Source organism: Aspergillus welwitschiae, assembly GCF_003344945.1.
Source record: "Aspergillus welwitschiae strain CBS 139.54b unplaced genomic scaffold BDQ94scaffold_3, whole genome shotgun sequence".
Classification (NCBI taxonomy): domain Eukaryota; kingdom Fungi; phylum Ascomycota; class Eurotiomycetes; order Eurotiales; family Aspergillaceae; genus Aspergillus; species Aspergillus welwitschiae.
Window position 1 is genome coordinate 1,304,237 of NW_020798697.1, and position 14,060 is coordinate 1,318,296.

General features: G+C 49.0%; 4 protein-coding genes across 4 annotated transcripts; 2 read left to right on the forward strand and 2 right to left on the reverse strand.

Moving 5' to 3' along the window:
* Positions 1–918: 918 nt before the first annotated feature.
* On the reverse strand, positions 919–6,883 carry BDQ94DRAFT_181577 (ankyrin repeat-containing domain protein; the record flags this gene model as incomplete). The annotated part of the gene is made up of 26 exons (XM_026773917.1): positions 919–1,296; positions 1,422–1,539; positions 1,576–1,591; positions 1,631–2,010; positions 2,041–2,078; positions 2,112–2,166; positions 2,197–2,363; positions 2,400–2,431; positions 2,468–3,098; positions 3,148–3,735; positions 3,778–3,935; positions 3,969–3,990; positions 4,039–4,086; positions 4,123–4,298; positions 4,368–4,467; positions 4,507–4,607; positions 4,638–4,654; positions 4,685–4,954; positions 4,997–5,146; positions 5,177–5,245; positions 5,300–5,387; positions 5,418–5,569; positions 5,603–5,672; positions 5,789–5,867; positions 6,349–6,733; positions 6,783–6,883. 26 exons carry the CDS (start codon positions 6,881–6,883, stop codon positions 919–921), a joined length of 4,389 nt encoding a protein of 1,462 aa, XP_026631298.1.
* Positions 6,884–7,410: 527 nt separating this feature from the next.
* On the forward strand, positions 7,411–8,549 carry BDQ94DRAFT_135966 (uncharacterized protein). The gene is made up of 2 exons (XM_026764788.1): positions 7,411–7,603; positions 7,674–8,549. The coding sequence occupies exons 1-2, from the start codon at positions 7,492–7,494 to the stop codon at positions 8,486–8,488; spliced, it is 927 nt and encodes a 308-aa protein (XP_026631299.1). The 5' UTR covers positions 7,411–7,491; the 3' UTR covers positions 8,489–8,549.
* A 377-nt stretch (positions 8,550–8,926) lies between these two features.
* Positions 8,927–12,440, forward strand: BDQ94DRAFT_166472 (uncharacterized protein; the record flags this gene model as incomplete). Its single annotated transcript, XM_026770557.1, has 4 exons — positions 8,927–10,803; positions 10,862–11,051; positions 11,112–11,384; positions 11,451–12,440. 4 exons carry the CDS (start codon positions 8,927–8,929, stop codon positions 12,438–12,440), a joined length of 3,330 nt encoding a protein of 1,109 aa, XP_026631300.1.
* An 18-nt stretch (positions 12,441–12,458) lies between these two features.
* BDQ94DRAFT_135967 (uncharacterized protein) lies at positions 12,459–13,640 on the reverse strand. The gene is made up of 2 exons (XM_026764789.1): positions 13,552–13,640; positions 12,459–13,490 (listed from the first exon to the last, which is right to left on the reverse strand). Exon 2 carries the CDS (start codon positions 13,344–13,346, stop codon positions 12,843–12,845), a length of 504 nt encoding a protein of 167 aa, XP_026631301.1. The 5' UTR covers positions 13,347–13,490; positions 13,552–13,640; the 3' UTR covers positions 12,459–12,842.
* Between the last annotated feature and the right edge of the window lie 420 nt (positions 13,641–14,060).

A 14,060-nucleotide genomic window follows, 5' to 3' on the forward strand; every position in this document is an offset into this window, starting at 1 on the left:
CTCTGTCAAAGACTAGGTTTACACGCCTTGAAAAAAATTCTAAGATTGAGATCTAGACCCCAGACCGCGCAGCCAAGGCCATACGAGCTTTCGTAAAAGTATGCATTATTTCCCACTAATCAAAAGTATCGTGGTAAAATCAATAATATCAAGCTACAGCATGATAAGTACTCTTGTTAGTATTGTCGCTGGCCTGTAGTCCCTCGTTCAGTCTGATTTATAAACATTTTTTAAACAACCTGTATCATATAGCGAGGAGAGTACAAAATTGTATATATGGGCATTCCCACAGTCCGTTTCACATTCTTTCTGTACTAAATATGTAATACACCTTAGGAATTGACCCGATTCCTAGGTATAATGTCAAGATGATAACTAGATATTGTATGGTGGCTGGTGAGGCTCGGCCTATCGCGAAGGGGATGTCCCTGTTGGAGAAGGTGATGAAGACAATGTCCAATATGCGGGCAGATACAAAAGTAAATAAAAATTGGGCTTCAGGGCCAGTAGTAAGCATGATATGATATAATGAAACATCGTAGTATTCTGCGGAGTTAACGACCTACCTGCACTCTGGTCCCTGAATTGGGCCCCCAGGATATGGAACACTGATAGCAAAGAGTAGGGAGGTTCTATAACGAGCCTGTAAACATGTCCATCTTTTATAGATTGCACTGATCTGCGATGCTATACTTGGGAAAGGCTAGGAAGCTGAATCTAGAAGTATTCACCTGTTTGCTCGCTGTCTCACTTTTGCCATTGTTCAGTCAGTTCTATAGTATCTGGGCCATAAGGAAGGTCTAGACTAGGTCATGAAAAAGAAGCCAATGAGTAGCATGAACTGTTTACTTGATCGCTCTTACAAGATGCTTGTATAGAGTGTAAGGCCAGACCACCGGAAAAGGCGTGACTATCCACTCAAGGGCTCTGTTCACCATCCACCCCATCCTCCTCGTCATAATCTCCAACCGAGAAGTTCATAATATCCTCCAACTCCTGGTCCACCACATTCTCAGTACGATCACTATCTTGTTCACTCCCAGGGGAAGGATTAATATCAGCGTCATGCGTGCGTTCACTCGTACCGTTATCCGATGGCGCGTGAGAAGCTCTGGACTCGGCTGATGGTTTGTCTTCCTGTACCTCCGGTGCTGCTTCATAAAGAAGCATGAATTTATGTGGTTCCCCATTCTCATCCGTCAAGTGTCCATGGTATAGATCGATTCGTCCATAGCACTTTTTACAGACGTCGAATGTTAGACAGACGTGACACCGCCACACAGGACCCCACATGTCCTGTCGGAAGCAAGTCAGCTTTTAAGTTACAGGATTTTCCCACAATGAGTTTAGTAGCCACACGCTTTTTATATTCATCCGCTTGCATGGAGAGAAACGGGGAGGATGTGAAGAAAATGACTCACTTGCAGGCAGATATCGCAGAAATATCGTTGCGTTTTGTATGGTTGGATGGAGCGACTGGACATGTTTTTCTCCGTGCGACGGGTGCTGTCTGCCTCCTGGAGAAGACATATAATCTCGCTTGAAGCATTGTGCAGCCGTGCTAGTTCCAGTGACGTAAAGACCTCATATTCTTGACCCATGCGACAGGTTTTAGGCACCTCTGCTCCACTCTCGATCAAGAATTGTATTGTTCGGGTTTGATTGCAGAGTTCCGAAGATGCTCCAATGTAGACAGAGTAGTTAGGCCGAATAGCCCAGCTAAGGGCCGTCCATCCATCAATGTCGGCTTGGTTCAAAAGCTTTTTCCGTTCCTCTGGAGAGGAAACATGAGCGAGGATCCTCTCAACGGTTTGGATGCGGCCGAACTGAGCCGCCCAATGCAGAGCAGTTTTACCGGAACTATCTGCAGCTGAGAGGAGAGTGCTATCACCACGGAGGACGGCTTCAAAATTATCCAGGCCATTGGCTGCGGCGTAATGAATGGGAAGCCTCCCCAGGCAGTTCGATTCTTTCAGTGATAGACCCTCGCTGATGAGGTACTGGATGATGCTGGGACCTGTATACAGGGCAGCTGCACACATGGCGTTGGAGACGACGGTGTTGTACATGGCATGCACCTCCGCACCGTGGTCTATTAAGGTGCGAATGACTTCGTAGCCCTTAGGAAGTCGGTCTTTCCGAGAGCTACCAGAGGTATAACTTGGGCTGCAGGCTGCCATGAGAGGTGTAGGCCACGTGCCTGGTACTTGCTGATTGACATCCACTCCCCTATCGAGGAGGTTGATAACTGCAGCAAGATTCTGAGTCTGACAAGCAATATGTAAGACTGTACCATAATTTGGAGAACTAAGCGTTATATCGAGGTCCGTTTGAGAAAGGAGCAACCTTGCAACCTCATCAGGCTCTTCGAGCCACATAGAATACATCAATGGTGTTACACCCTCCGCGGATTGCGCGTTGATATTTGCACCTGCTTGTAACAGCCGTCGAACACATTCCACGTTACCACCTCCAACAGCCTGCATGAGTGGTGTTAGCCCATCATTGTCATGCTGTTCAATATCTAGGGCACCCCGAAATTCTAACAGAGCTGCTATTATACTCGGAACGCCTTTAGAAGCAGCTAGGTGCAAAGGGCTGAAGCCAGAGTCCACAGTATCCGTCAACCTGGCACCAGCATCTGCGAGGAGCCTGACTATCTCGGGATTGGGATCGGTAACGTAACAGGCCAAGTGTATCGGACTCCAACCCTGGCCGTTGCAATGATTGATGTCAACTTTCTGGTCAATCAGCTGTGCAACTACCTCAGGCTTGTTCTGGAAGATCGCTATATGAAGACATGTAAAACCGTCGTCGGACTCCAGTTCTGGATCCGCACCGGCCTCCAGCAGCATTCCTATTTGCTTAGCACCTTCATTGATCGACAAGTGAAGCAATGTATTTCCGGCCTCAAACACAGTATTTATAGGAGAGCCGTATGCGAGTAGTTGCTGGATAATCTGCTGGTGGCCGTTGATGACGGCAAAATATAATGCGCTGTGCGACTGTTTCGTGGTGGGACCCGCATTGGCATTATGAGCAATAAGCCATTCGACCACGGGGAGGTCCCCTTTATTGGCCGCCAACATCAAGCCGGTCTTTCCGTTCGAGTCGGATATTAAGAGGCTGTATGTTACTGATGAGGACATCAAGTATGGCAAGTTTTCTCTCAGGACAGATGTTCGATGACGCGCAGATCTCACACACCAACGGAGGCCGGAGAATTTCGTGATTCGGGTCTGCGCCGTGATCAAGGAGGGCACGAACACTCTCAACACTTTGAGCATGCATCGCGGCATACCAAAGTGGAGTATAAATATCTCCTGGTCCGGGGTGATTAGGATTGGCATGCTTTGTGAGAAGGACCTTGACGGTCCGGGCATGGCCATGATATGCTGCGACCATCAGGGGTGTCCAACCGTCTGATGACGGGTTGAAGTCGACCTGAGCACCCAGTTCAACCAATACCTCCACGGTTGTCCATTTACCCCAAATTGACGCGTGGTCAAGCGGTGTATCCGGCTGCTCGATCTCTAGAAGGCCGGGGTCTTTGGCCACCAAGGCCCGGACGATGTCCTGGTGCCCGTATGCAGTCGCAGTTTGCAGAACCCCCAAACCTCCCTTACCCTGAACGCGAGTCTTTGCTTCAGCTTGTAGTAAGGTCTTAACGATCTGGGAATGACCTAAAGCAGATGCCAGATATAGTGGGGAGGGAAACCACTTGGAGGACACGTCCTCGGGATCAGGGGGCGTTCCGTTTTCTAGCAGAAGTCTAACGATACGAGCCATGTTGAGCCATACCGCTCTCCAGAGAGCTTTTGAGGGCCAAGAATTGATATTTTTTACAGCTGTCGTCTCCACAATTGCGTCCCCTTCGGTGGTATTCTCACGAGTTCCATTGATTATCATAAGCCGGGCGTAATTTAGTGCAGCCTCTTCATTCCCGGCAGATAAGACCAGAAATAGACCGTTCATATCGTCAGAGCCCTCCTTTTCCAGAGCACTGGCAGACAGAAGAGTTGAGGTATAGGGAGCAACCGTAAATCTTTCCAATGCCTTGAGGAGAGTTGTATCAGGGTTTGCTGCCTGAAGTATGGATGATGGCAATTTCAGTGTGTCCACCGAATGACGCGAGAAAGGATTACTCATGGCCCAGTACATTCTCGCCCACGGCAGAAGGGGTGACTTCGGGGAGTGAAAGTCATGCTTCATCTGAGATAAGAATTCCGAGCCTTGTTCAAGGTGATATGGGAATGCTGTGATTGCATAGTAGATAAAGCCCTCGCCATCTGGCTGGACTGAAGGCATGAGATGGTCATCATGAGCGTTATACGATAGGAGATAGCGATAGTACATCGAATCCAGACGAGCCTGAGTAGCTGGTGTCGTTAGATAATGGTGGAGAAAGTAGGCCATCGATTGATGAGCCATTGGCTTGATCTCATTCCACAGGTAGCTCGGATCATCCTCAGTGAGAATATCACGAGCAAATTGTCGAATACAGACTTTATCATAGTTAACTTCAGCCAGAACTGATATACAGGACCTGAGGATTTGAAGGGATTGGCGAATCTCGACATGCGTGGGGTTGGGGAGAAATTTATAGCCTTGACCCCGGTCACAATATCGTAGCAGACATGCTAGCTCTGACGGGCTTGGCGGTCGGTGACCATTCAACAACCACAAAAGAACCCAACATAGCCCTAATTTATCGGGGACAGAGCGGAGTATCTTGTCTAGTAGCGCAGCCGGTGAAGTGGTTGGTTTAACCTGATCGAGAAGTATGCCAAAGCCAGACCATGCAGCCGAGGATGGATCATCGGGCCAGTTAGTATGCGCCTGGATAAGAGAGATGATATGAGTTAACTCAGTTTTATCCCTGCCACCGAGTGCCTGCAGGAATCTGTTCACTCGATGTTTACCATACCCCCCAGGGCAGAGATGGGCGGCAAGGCTAGCAGGAGTTGATGATTCCAGCATTTTCACTTCCTCTAACGAGTCTTCAGATTCTTTATACAGGAGCCACAATCCAGATTCTTGAGCGTCTTCCAATAATTGGAGGCGTTTCCGAGATGTCACGACGGCCTTGAAATAAAAATCCGATATTTCCAGGAGGCTCTGGAGTTCGCCCCAAAAGTGTTTTCGGCTAGACGATTCGCATTCATCAACATTATACAGTACGAATAGTGCCCCTGTCCCAGCACGGTCGGCTAATAAGAGTGAGAAGATGTTTTGCAGATCTTTGCTTGTCCATCCTTGTTGTAGGTGGCACAAGTCGACGAGGATATCAGGAAGGGACTCGACCATTTCAGATGCAATCGCCGACTGGAATTGCAGGAGAGCTGAGCATATCATAGAATTCATGTTGTTGCGCAAAGGGTCGTTACCTGAAAATTCGAATGTCAGAATAGGAGTACTGTAATCCTGTCTATTCTCAAATCGTCCCTGTTCGTATAGGCAAAAGTTGTCGGCAAGGGACCTGGAATGAGATTCATCTCGCCCTTGGATGTATAGGATTGGTGATCTTGGAGATGCGGCCCAGTCTCTGTACGCCTTGGCTTCAAATATTCTAGGTGATGATTTGGGCGTTCCAACAGTGTACCGGGACTGTGGGAGTGCCAGCGGCAGGAGCATACGCTGGAGAGCTATCCATTGTGGGGGGTCAAGCCAATCTGCGTAAAATGTACATTATGCGGTTATTCCAACTTGAATCAAGCTGACGGATTGGCTTGTTCTGGTGACTCACTGCTGGTTCTATAACACACCATCTTCTTTAGATTGGGAACACCCTCATCCTGGCTAGCAGGCTTCCCCTGCACGGCAAACTCAGTGGATATACCAAGGGTCGCAGTGAAGAAGTCAAAAGCCTGTTTTATCGTAGGTTAGAAAAGTGACCCTCCTCTGAATGCCTCGAATATGCTACCTACTGGATATTCGTCATCATCCTCCGCGGTATAGATGCTTATAATCCGGGTACGCAACGTAACACCGGAACGTAGAAAAACCTCTGTCATTTCGACCAATGCTTCCGCAAGTGTTCGTACAGACGACGGCGTTATCAGAGAAGCCCATAAAGCACTTTTCTTATGGGTTTGGAGAAAAGCCCAGAGCTTCGCATCGAACGCCTGAATATTCTCTCTTCGCTGGAAGCAGCCCCGATAGATCTGTGATTTCAGTCAGTGGGTCCTACGTCCTAACTGTCGTTAACACCACTGCCTACAAATTGCACCGCACTGTAAAATATTCCAGGCCATTGTGATTCTCTCGACGACGCCATTGCGATGGCCTAGAGGTCTCGGGTCAGAGGCTGTACGGATGATAGGCAAAAGAATAATTGAGATGGGATACACCAAAACAAGAAGAAAAACAAGAAAAAAAGAGAATATAAACCTTTTTGACGATCAAAGCACCTAAGTCATATGCAATAAAGATCCTCACTGCATGAACAGAAGTCTCCTGTGGTGGGAAACTTCGGCTTAGCATCGCATCTTTGTGGGAGTTGAAAGACGAGGCGCCGGAGAGACTTGCCTTGTCAATTTCACTCGAGGCTAATAGGCCTTCCAGCAACTGCAGCGCCTCATTCTGAATCTCGTCCCAGACCAGGTCTCCGAGAAGTAGACCGGTTATATTGCATTGGAATATGTATTCTCTTTTTCGGGAAGACACCGAATCTTCAATGATTGTGTCGAGCCCCAGCCGTCGCCCAGGGTCGACCCCGACAACATGAATGATGCTGTAACCAGTCAGCAATATAATACCAAATCAAATGCGGGAAAGCTTACTCGACATTTGGTAGCTTTTCATTCGGATCGGAGGCCGGTAGGACTGTGCCCACCAACTTGAGGCGAGACGCGCCTGATTCAGGCTCCTCAGTAAGGGACATATTTAAGTGTGACTCCACAGAGTCATCAAATGGCATAAGTCCTAGGGTTACTCGGGCATATGTTTAAGACAAATAGTCGGACCGTTTAGAGAGGCAAGCTTTGCGCCGCAGCGTGGATAGGAAGTGCGTATTCCGTACTCCGTACTCCTTACAAGACTTTCTTTTCTTTACTTGCTGCAGGTAGCCCTTCTCCTTCCCCGCTCCCTCTGTTGTCTTCTTTATCAAATGCGTGGCGTCTGAATCCATCATTCCGTCCCGACCTACAGTAGTGTCAGGCTGGCGCTGAGGCATTGGGCTGTATGTCAGCCTCGTCGGCGGAAACTGCATGGAGGTTTCTACGATAATTGGCTGACGAGGTGGGGGAAATAGCGCTATTTCTTACGCAGCACAATGCCCGCCTATGACCATCTTTTACCGCTTCATTGTGAGTCAACTAGGTGTGACTGTGGCTGCAGTAGCGTAAAAAAGGGCTGTTGCTCTATCCACTGGTACCCTCGAGGCCACTCCCAACGCTTTCTCTTCAGCTCCAAGAACTTAACCCGGTAGACTTTTTTAGGAGTTGTTTGCCTACCTTACATTCGTCTTGACTTTCTATATCGTCTAAATCCATGGAGGAAGACGAGATATGGCTTTCTGAAGAGGAGGATGAATATGAGGACGAAGACTTTACTGACTCGAGCTCATTTACAATGGCTCTGACCTACCAGGGTCCACCAGGAGGTATTATCTCCGTTACAAGAATATGGCCATACTAGAGACCTTACCTGACAGCCTCTTCAATGGGTTCAAGAGTTTAGGACTCGAAACCGACCGGGCGAGATCCAGCGACCACATGTCTCCGTGTTCCACGCCGGCCCGCGAAGAAAATCGGCATTCGCCGTCAGTTGTAATGCGACTGCCATGGTCCATGGGCTTATGGGAGGTGAATCGTTGAAGAAAGCGACGCTACTGGTATATGAGTTCAAGTTCAGATCGTACCGGGGGGCACGCCTCAAAGGAGCGGATATCACATTTGAGTTCCAGCCACAGCCCGGGGGAACGGGAAGGGTCGAAATCGTCAAAGTGAGACCGGAGCGGCCTTATACGGCGCAAGAATCCGAGCAGACTGTGGGCAATGGCATCAAGGCAGGGGTAAATGGCGGGTTTATGCAGGCGGTCGGACTGGAGCTGGGCGCAGAGCATTCGGTGGAGAAAGTCGCGAAGTTCTACACCGTGGTCACAGGTGATCGGCAGCAGAACGATTGGGGCGAATATGATCAAGCTCGCTTTTCTCTATCGGAGAATAAGTCACAGCAAGATGGCATCCCATCGACGCTGACTGCATGCATCCTTTTGGAGAGGGACGATGAAGAATTTGTCTGCGTGCCGAGCATCTCCGTTGAGCCTGACTTCCGGACCACCGTGGCTACATTATTCTCGACGAGAGATCCAGACGACCCAGTTTACTTTGATGGAAACAGCCCACCCTTTGATCGGCGGGAGCAGGAGAATCGAATAGCCATCGATCCGGCCAATCTCGGGGCCACTGACTTGGACCAATTGTGGGGCTTTTCCATGTTCCATAAATACCACGGGGCTGCCAGATCACCTAAGAGGGAGGAGTAGATAGTTAAGCGGCCCGGCTGATGGTGGGCTGAACCATCGCAATACCAGAAAATTGAAGGAGTAAAATTCATTGGATGGCGGCAGCTTTGTTGGCATCGCCTTAGCGTAATGCATCATGAAGATCGTAACTCATACCGGCCTACTGCATGCATATTATCAGCACTACTGGCGGGTTGAACTTGTCCGAGTCGATTTGGTCAGCCTCTCCCCTACAATAGTCACTATTCCCCGTAAAAACTCATCCGCCGAATAGGAGGGGATCGTTATGTTTTTTCCCTAGCCATTGGCAGCTCCCCAACCCACCTTCTTCGACCACAACTGTGTATAAGCGAGGAGTATCCTGACATTTCCAGATTCAAGGAACGCCAAAGAATGATATAACAGAGTCATATCAAAAGCTTCTGGTTTTGAATTTATCCCGCTAATCTGGCATCCTCGATGGCCGACCAATTCGATTTCGACGAAGGATTCGACACCGATGACGATCTAGTCAGAACAGATTTCCATGGGCCTTTGCCAGAGGTTGAGCCCGCAAGAGGCTGGAAAGATGTCATACTTTCCCTCGAGAACGGTCAAACAACCTGGGATAATCTTGAAGATGCAGACCGGCGCCTGCTCGAGTACTACGATGATAAAAATACGGCGAGGCCGACATTACTGCATAAAATGGCTGAAAACTGGGGAAAGGACTATTACAGACACCTGTCAATGGCTACACGTGAAGCCATAGTGCTTTACCTGCTCGATCAAAGGATTCTATACACCAACAAACAAGATGACCCAATCCTCAACGTGGCTATCAGCTATCACACAGCAGACCTCATTGATTTCCTTATCGACCACCGCCCAAATTTGCTCCCGGATCTCCTGGCAGACACCGATACGAAAGGGATGAACTGTTTGCACAAAGTATTCAAAGATACTTTGTTCGACGCTTTGAGGCAGTTAATGCAATCAAAAGGAAAGAATCGAGCTCTCATGGCGTCAGTTATGTCGACGGTCGCAAAGCTGTTGGAACATGCCGATGTTGCATCTATCCTTGCGAAGGATGAATTAGGTAACACGCCGATTCATTATGCCATGGATGCTAGGCTTTGCCTTACTCCAGGGTACTTTAGGCATGCCGACGGCATGGAATATCGATATGAAGATATTGTCAAGTCACTCTTTCTCCTCTTGGAAAAGGACAAGTCAGTGATGAAGAATGCAGATTTGCTATTTAACAAGCAACACCATTCCCCTTATCGCTATTTCGTCATCAGTAAATCAGGAGTCGATAAAGCCCGAAAAGGCAGTGTGCAGAAGCCTTCGGGCCGGGAACCGATGGTCGATAGGAAGGAGAACAGCATGGACATGAAGGCTGTCAGGAAGCCGGCATTTAGAGATCCAATGGGCGATATACGAATTCCTACGAAAGAAAGCCCTATCAATCCAGCCCAGCCCTCTGTGACAGCCGAATACTCAGCTTCAGAGTGGCTCCAAAAGCCGGGTCGAGACCTGCAGCCTCGTTCGCATCAGCCTGTGGGACCCATGAGCGAGGGAAAACCTCATGACATGACAGGAATGGGGCTAAGGCCATTGCTTCGACGCCCTGCGGATCCTTTGGGCATAAAGCGTGATGAGTCCCAAAGCCCAGTTGTGGAAGCAGGCGTACAACACGCCATTTCAGCAGACGCAGAAGGCTCGAAACCCAGGACTGCCAGGCAAGTCGTGTGGGGGGGGCCGAGGGGAAACGAAGCTGCAGGAAGTATTGCAAGCCTTGTAAAATGCTTCTTCATCCGCAACAACACCGACAGGAATGCGAAGGATCTATTATATGGGAAGGTCGCATCTGGTGAGCAGCAGGCCATCGCCTGTGGTAACTATCAAGGTGCCACTAACACTCACTTTGTTTTCACAGACAAGAACCTGTTCTTCGATGCTAGTCATCTTCGCGGCAAGCCAATTGGTGACGTTGTTGACCTGATAAACAGGATATCGCAAGCCGGGGGGTTCGAAGATACCCTGTCATATGTGAAGATACCCGCACTGGCTTCTGAGCCACATATTTTGCCTCAGCCACACAGACAGAATATCCCAAATGAGAAGAGACAAATTAAGAGGAGTCCAGACTCCAAACAGTCTAGTGGAAGAAACAATCTGATCAAAGTGTTTGACAAGCTTGTTGAGGTAAATGTCCGCAAAATCATACGATTGCATGTGGAGGACAATGCCGATGAATGGGCACATACCGACACGGCAATCGAAATGGCCATGAAAGGTAGTAATCAGTATTCAGGCGAAGTATCGCGAGACGCGCTGGAAATAGAGGAATGGTAGGTAGCTTGTCTCATCCCTGCGCCGCCAATTGCACTCACATTCCCGACATTACAGGGACTGGTGCAAGCCCGACATCAACATGGATGTTATAGAGTACGCTGCGCCTTCGGTACAACACATTCATCTGCATTGGAGTGGGAACCAGACTGTACTTTACGGCTGGGCGAGCAGCGAAAACGGAATCCCATTGCTGTGTAGGAATCCGAGGTCGTTATTATCCAAGATCACGCTGCATGCCTACCAGGTGAGCCTTTCCTCTTTGAAGGGAATCATGGGAAACGGGTCTGTCTGATACGTAGTTTAGGGCCTGGAAACCTCGAATCGTCGAGACCACATGATTCGGCAATTCTGTAACCTCGTGGAAAGTCGAACGCAGCACAAGATCGAAGTTATACCAAAGCCAATATCAAAGAGTATCATAAAGAGTGACCGAGCCGATGCGGACCAAGATCCACTCCTGAGGGAGCAGATGGAGAAGCCCCGATCAGATGCATGGATTGAGGCGATGGAGCGTTTCCGAGGCTCCTTGATTCGCATGCATGACAAAAATATGCTGACTAACACCAAGCGAGTTAAGGTATGTTGCTGGATGGGAAGAAAACCCTTACTCAGGTTTGCTTGTACACGTGCTAACCAGAGGCAGGTGGCATTGATTGATGACGGAATTGACCTTCAGGACTTCAACACTTATAGATTTGCCCAATGTACGGGCGTCAGTTATTGTTCGAGCGATATAAGTAACGGGGACCCGTGGTGGAAATCCACTAATGGACATGGTACCATCATGGCTAACATGATCAGCCGAATCAATCCGTGGGTTCAGCTTGAAGTGATCAAAGTCCAGAGCAGCCCTTCCTACATCCATGGCGATGGAGCACGCAGCATCAGCCCTAGAAGTGCCGCCGATGCCATCAACGCGGCAGTAGTACGTGGCGCCGATATAATCTCTATGTCGTGGACTATAACAGACGTAGGGTTTCGTATGTCTGTGTTATCAGACAGTGCGCCCAATGTGGATGGCGACAAAAGGCGAGCGGATGAGAATGATCTGAAGCTCCTCCAGAGTGCAATTGACGACGCTGTTAAAGGAGATAAACGACTCCTGATTTGCTCCGCCGCGGATGATGTCCGGCTCAATGGGGACAATACTTTTCCCTATAGCCAGGCTCCGGAACGCATTCTTCGCATCGGTTCGACGGGGCCTCAGGCGAATCGAGACCTGGGATCAGGTAGTGGAGGCTCTATAACATACTACCTGCCAGGTAACCAGGTTGCCGAGGATCGGAGGCCTCATTCTGCAAAGCCCGTTGTTTATCATAACGGATCCTCTGTCTCGACGGCACTTGCTGCGGGCCTCGCATCATTGATCATGTATTGTTGTCACTGCCTCCACTCGTGCCAGGCTGGTGCTGAGTATGAAAATTGCGCGAAAGCACTACGGAGTCATGCAAACATGCGTAAGGCTTTTAATAGCATTAACAGGTATTTCGAGTGGAAAGACGATGACAAAATCGTTCCAGTCTGGGGTCTTTTTGGTGACAAGAGCAGTATGCTGGATAAAGCAACTAACAGCGAAGACAAGATCAAAGTGCTGAAAGAACTGGTTGCGTGCTTATGCCTGGATATCAAGTGAACAGGGCCAACTTGGAAATATGGTTAGGTCAAGCATGAATTTACCGTTTACCGTTCTGGCCTAACGGCTGCAACCTGATGAGAAAGTATAAAGATGTTTGCTTTCAGATAATTGAGGGAGTGTCTGACTCAAATCCCATTGTTATAATCTACAACAGGCCACCTTGCAATCATATCGGTAACCATTTAACATCAGTCGGAGACCATCCAGACAATATATTAGCCAACTAGCCCATATAACTCCTAGCCCCATTCAGTTGCGTATCGCACGTCTTTGTACGCTCCCCAGTGCCACTCGTCCATGCGCTAATTGTAACTGACATCCACTACCCCCCAACCATCTTTTCGGGGGCCTCGACAGCCGTAGAGCAGATCCTCGGATGACAGATACCGAAGGCATGAATCATCCCTTAGCCACACTTCTTCCCTTCGCCGCCAAAATATTGTCCAAATCATAGGTGACAAACCAGTCACCCGCCGGCTCAGGCTCCGGCAGTTTAAGATCCGGATTATGCCTATTCATGCCCCTGGCGAACAGTATCCGGGCGTAGGCGTGGTCGAACACGAAGGTCGTTTCGCCGGTCACACTGTTCTTCACTTCTGCCGTGGCCTCAATCTCGTCAATGGCTATGTACTCGTCTAGTTGCGGCACGCTGGCCTTCTCAATCTGTTGCTTAATGTGCTGGGCCATCTCAGGGTCGAGCCGGGTGTCGAGAAAGTATAGCTGGCTAGGGCCGGCTGCTGCCACATAGGGAGTATCTGGAGCCACGATCTGGCGGCCCCATGCGGTTTCAATCAACTCTGGGACGTAATTGCTGCTCCGGTATTCCTCCTGGAAGGTGGGAGAGCCCTCACATGGTCGGAAGGGGTTCAGGAGCATGGTGGTTAGTATGAGAGGGATGAGCATTGTTAAGATTGACTGGGTAAGAATGAGAGTAAGGGAAAATGGATTATATTGACTGGCCTCATATGTCTTCTCTACAATTCTGTCAGTAGCTTGGAAGTCCAGGTTCCTGGTATCAAGGATCGTAGGACCCTGCTTGGTCACGCGCTAAACACTGACGTTAGTCCGGTTGCTATCAACGCCACACTTACGAACCATTGGTCCCTACTTTGTTACTATAATGCTACCGTTACAGACCCGGCGATGTTAGAATGAGGGGTTAGTTGTTAAATACTGCTGCCTAGGGTGGGTTGCGCTTGCTGAGAGGGAGTTACATGGGGATCTACCCTATAGGGCGAAGATATAAAAGATAGCAAGGATTCGCTTTCATTCGGCAAGCCCGGCGGGGTACAACTTTAGAATCCCTTCGAAATCTTGCAGGCTCATGCAAAAATATTGTTTGAAACACTGGAATCCTGATAAAAGGAAGGCTTTCAAATCAAGACAAACTATTCTGAAAGTACATGCAGCCCAAGAAGAGTTCCTAGGAGTTCGCATGTAAAGATAGCTTCTCAAGATAAGACTTGGTAAATTGTGTGACGACGGCTCACTGAATTGGTGATTGACTTAATCCTCGAGGTTACACTTGTCTCATATCCCCGCCGGAACTCCGGAAGAATGACAAGGATTGTTATCTGTCGCCACACCCCGACGCTGGTTCTACGAGCGTATAAGCCT

Coding starts and splice junctions, on each gene's coding strand:
- BDQ94DRAFT_135966 (XM_026764788.1), top strand. CDS start 7,492: ATGGAGGAAGACGAGATATGGCTTTCTGAAGAGGAGGATGAATATGAG. Junction 7,604..7,673: donor CTACCAGGGTCCACCAGGAG/GTATTATCTCCG, acceptor AATGGGTTCAAG/AGTTTAGGACTCGAAACCGA.
- BDQ94DRAFT_135967 (XM_026764789.1), bottom strand. CDS start 13,346: ATGCTCATCCCTCTCATACTAACCACCATGCTCCTGAACCCCTTCCGA.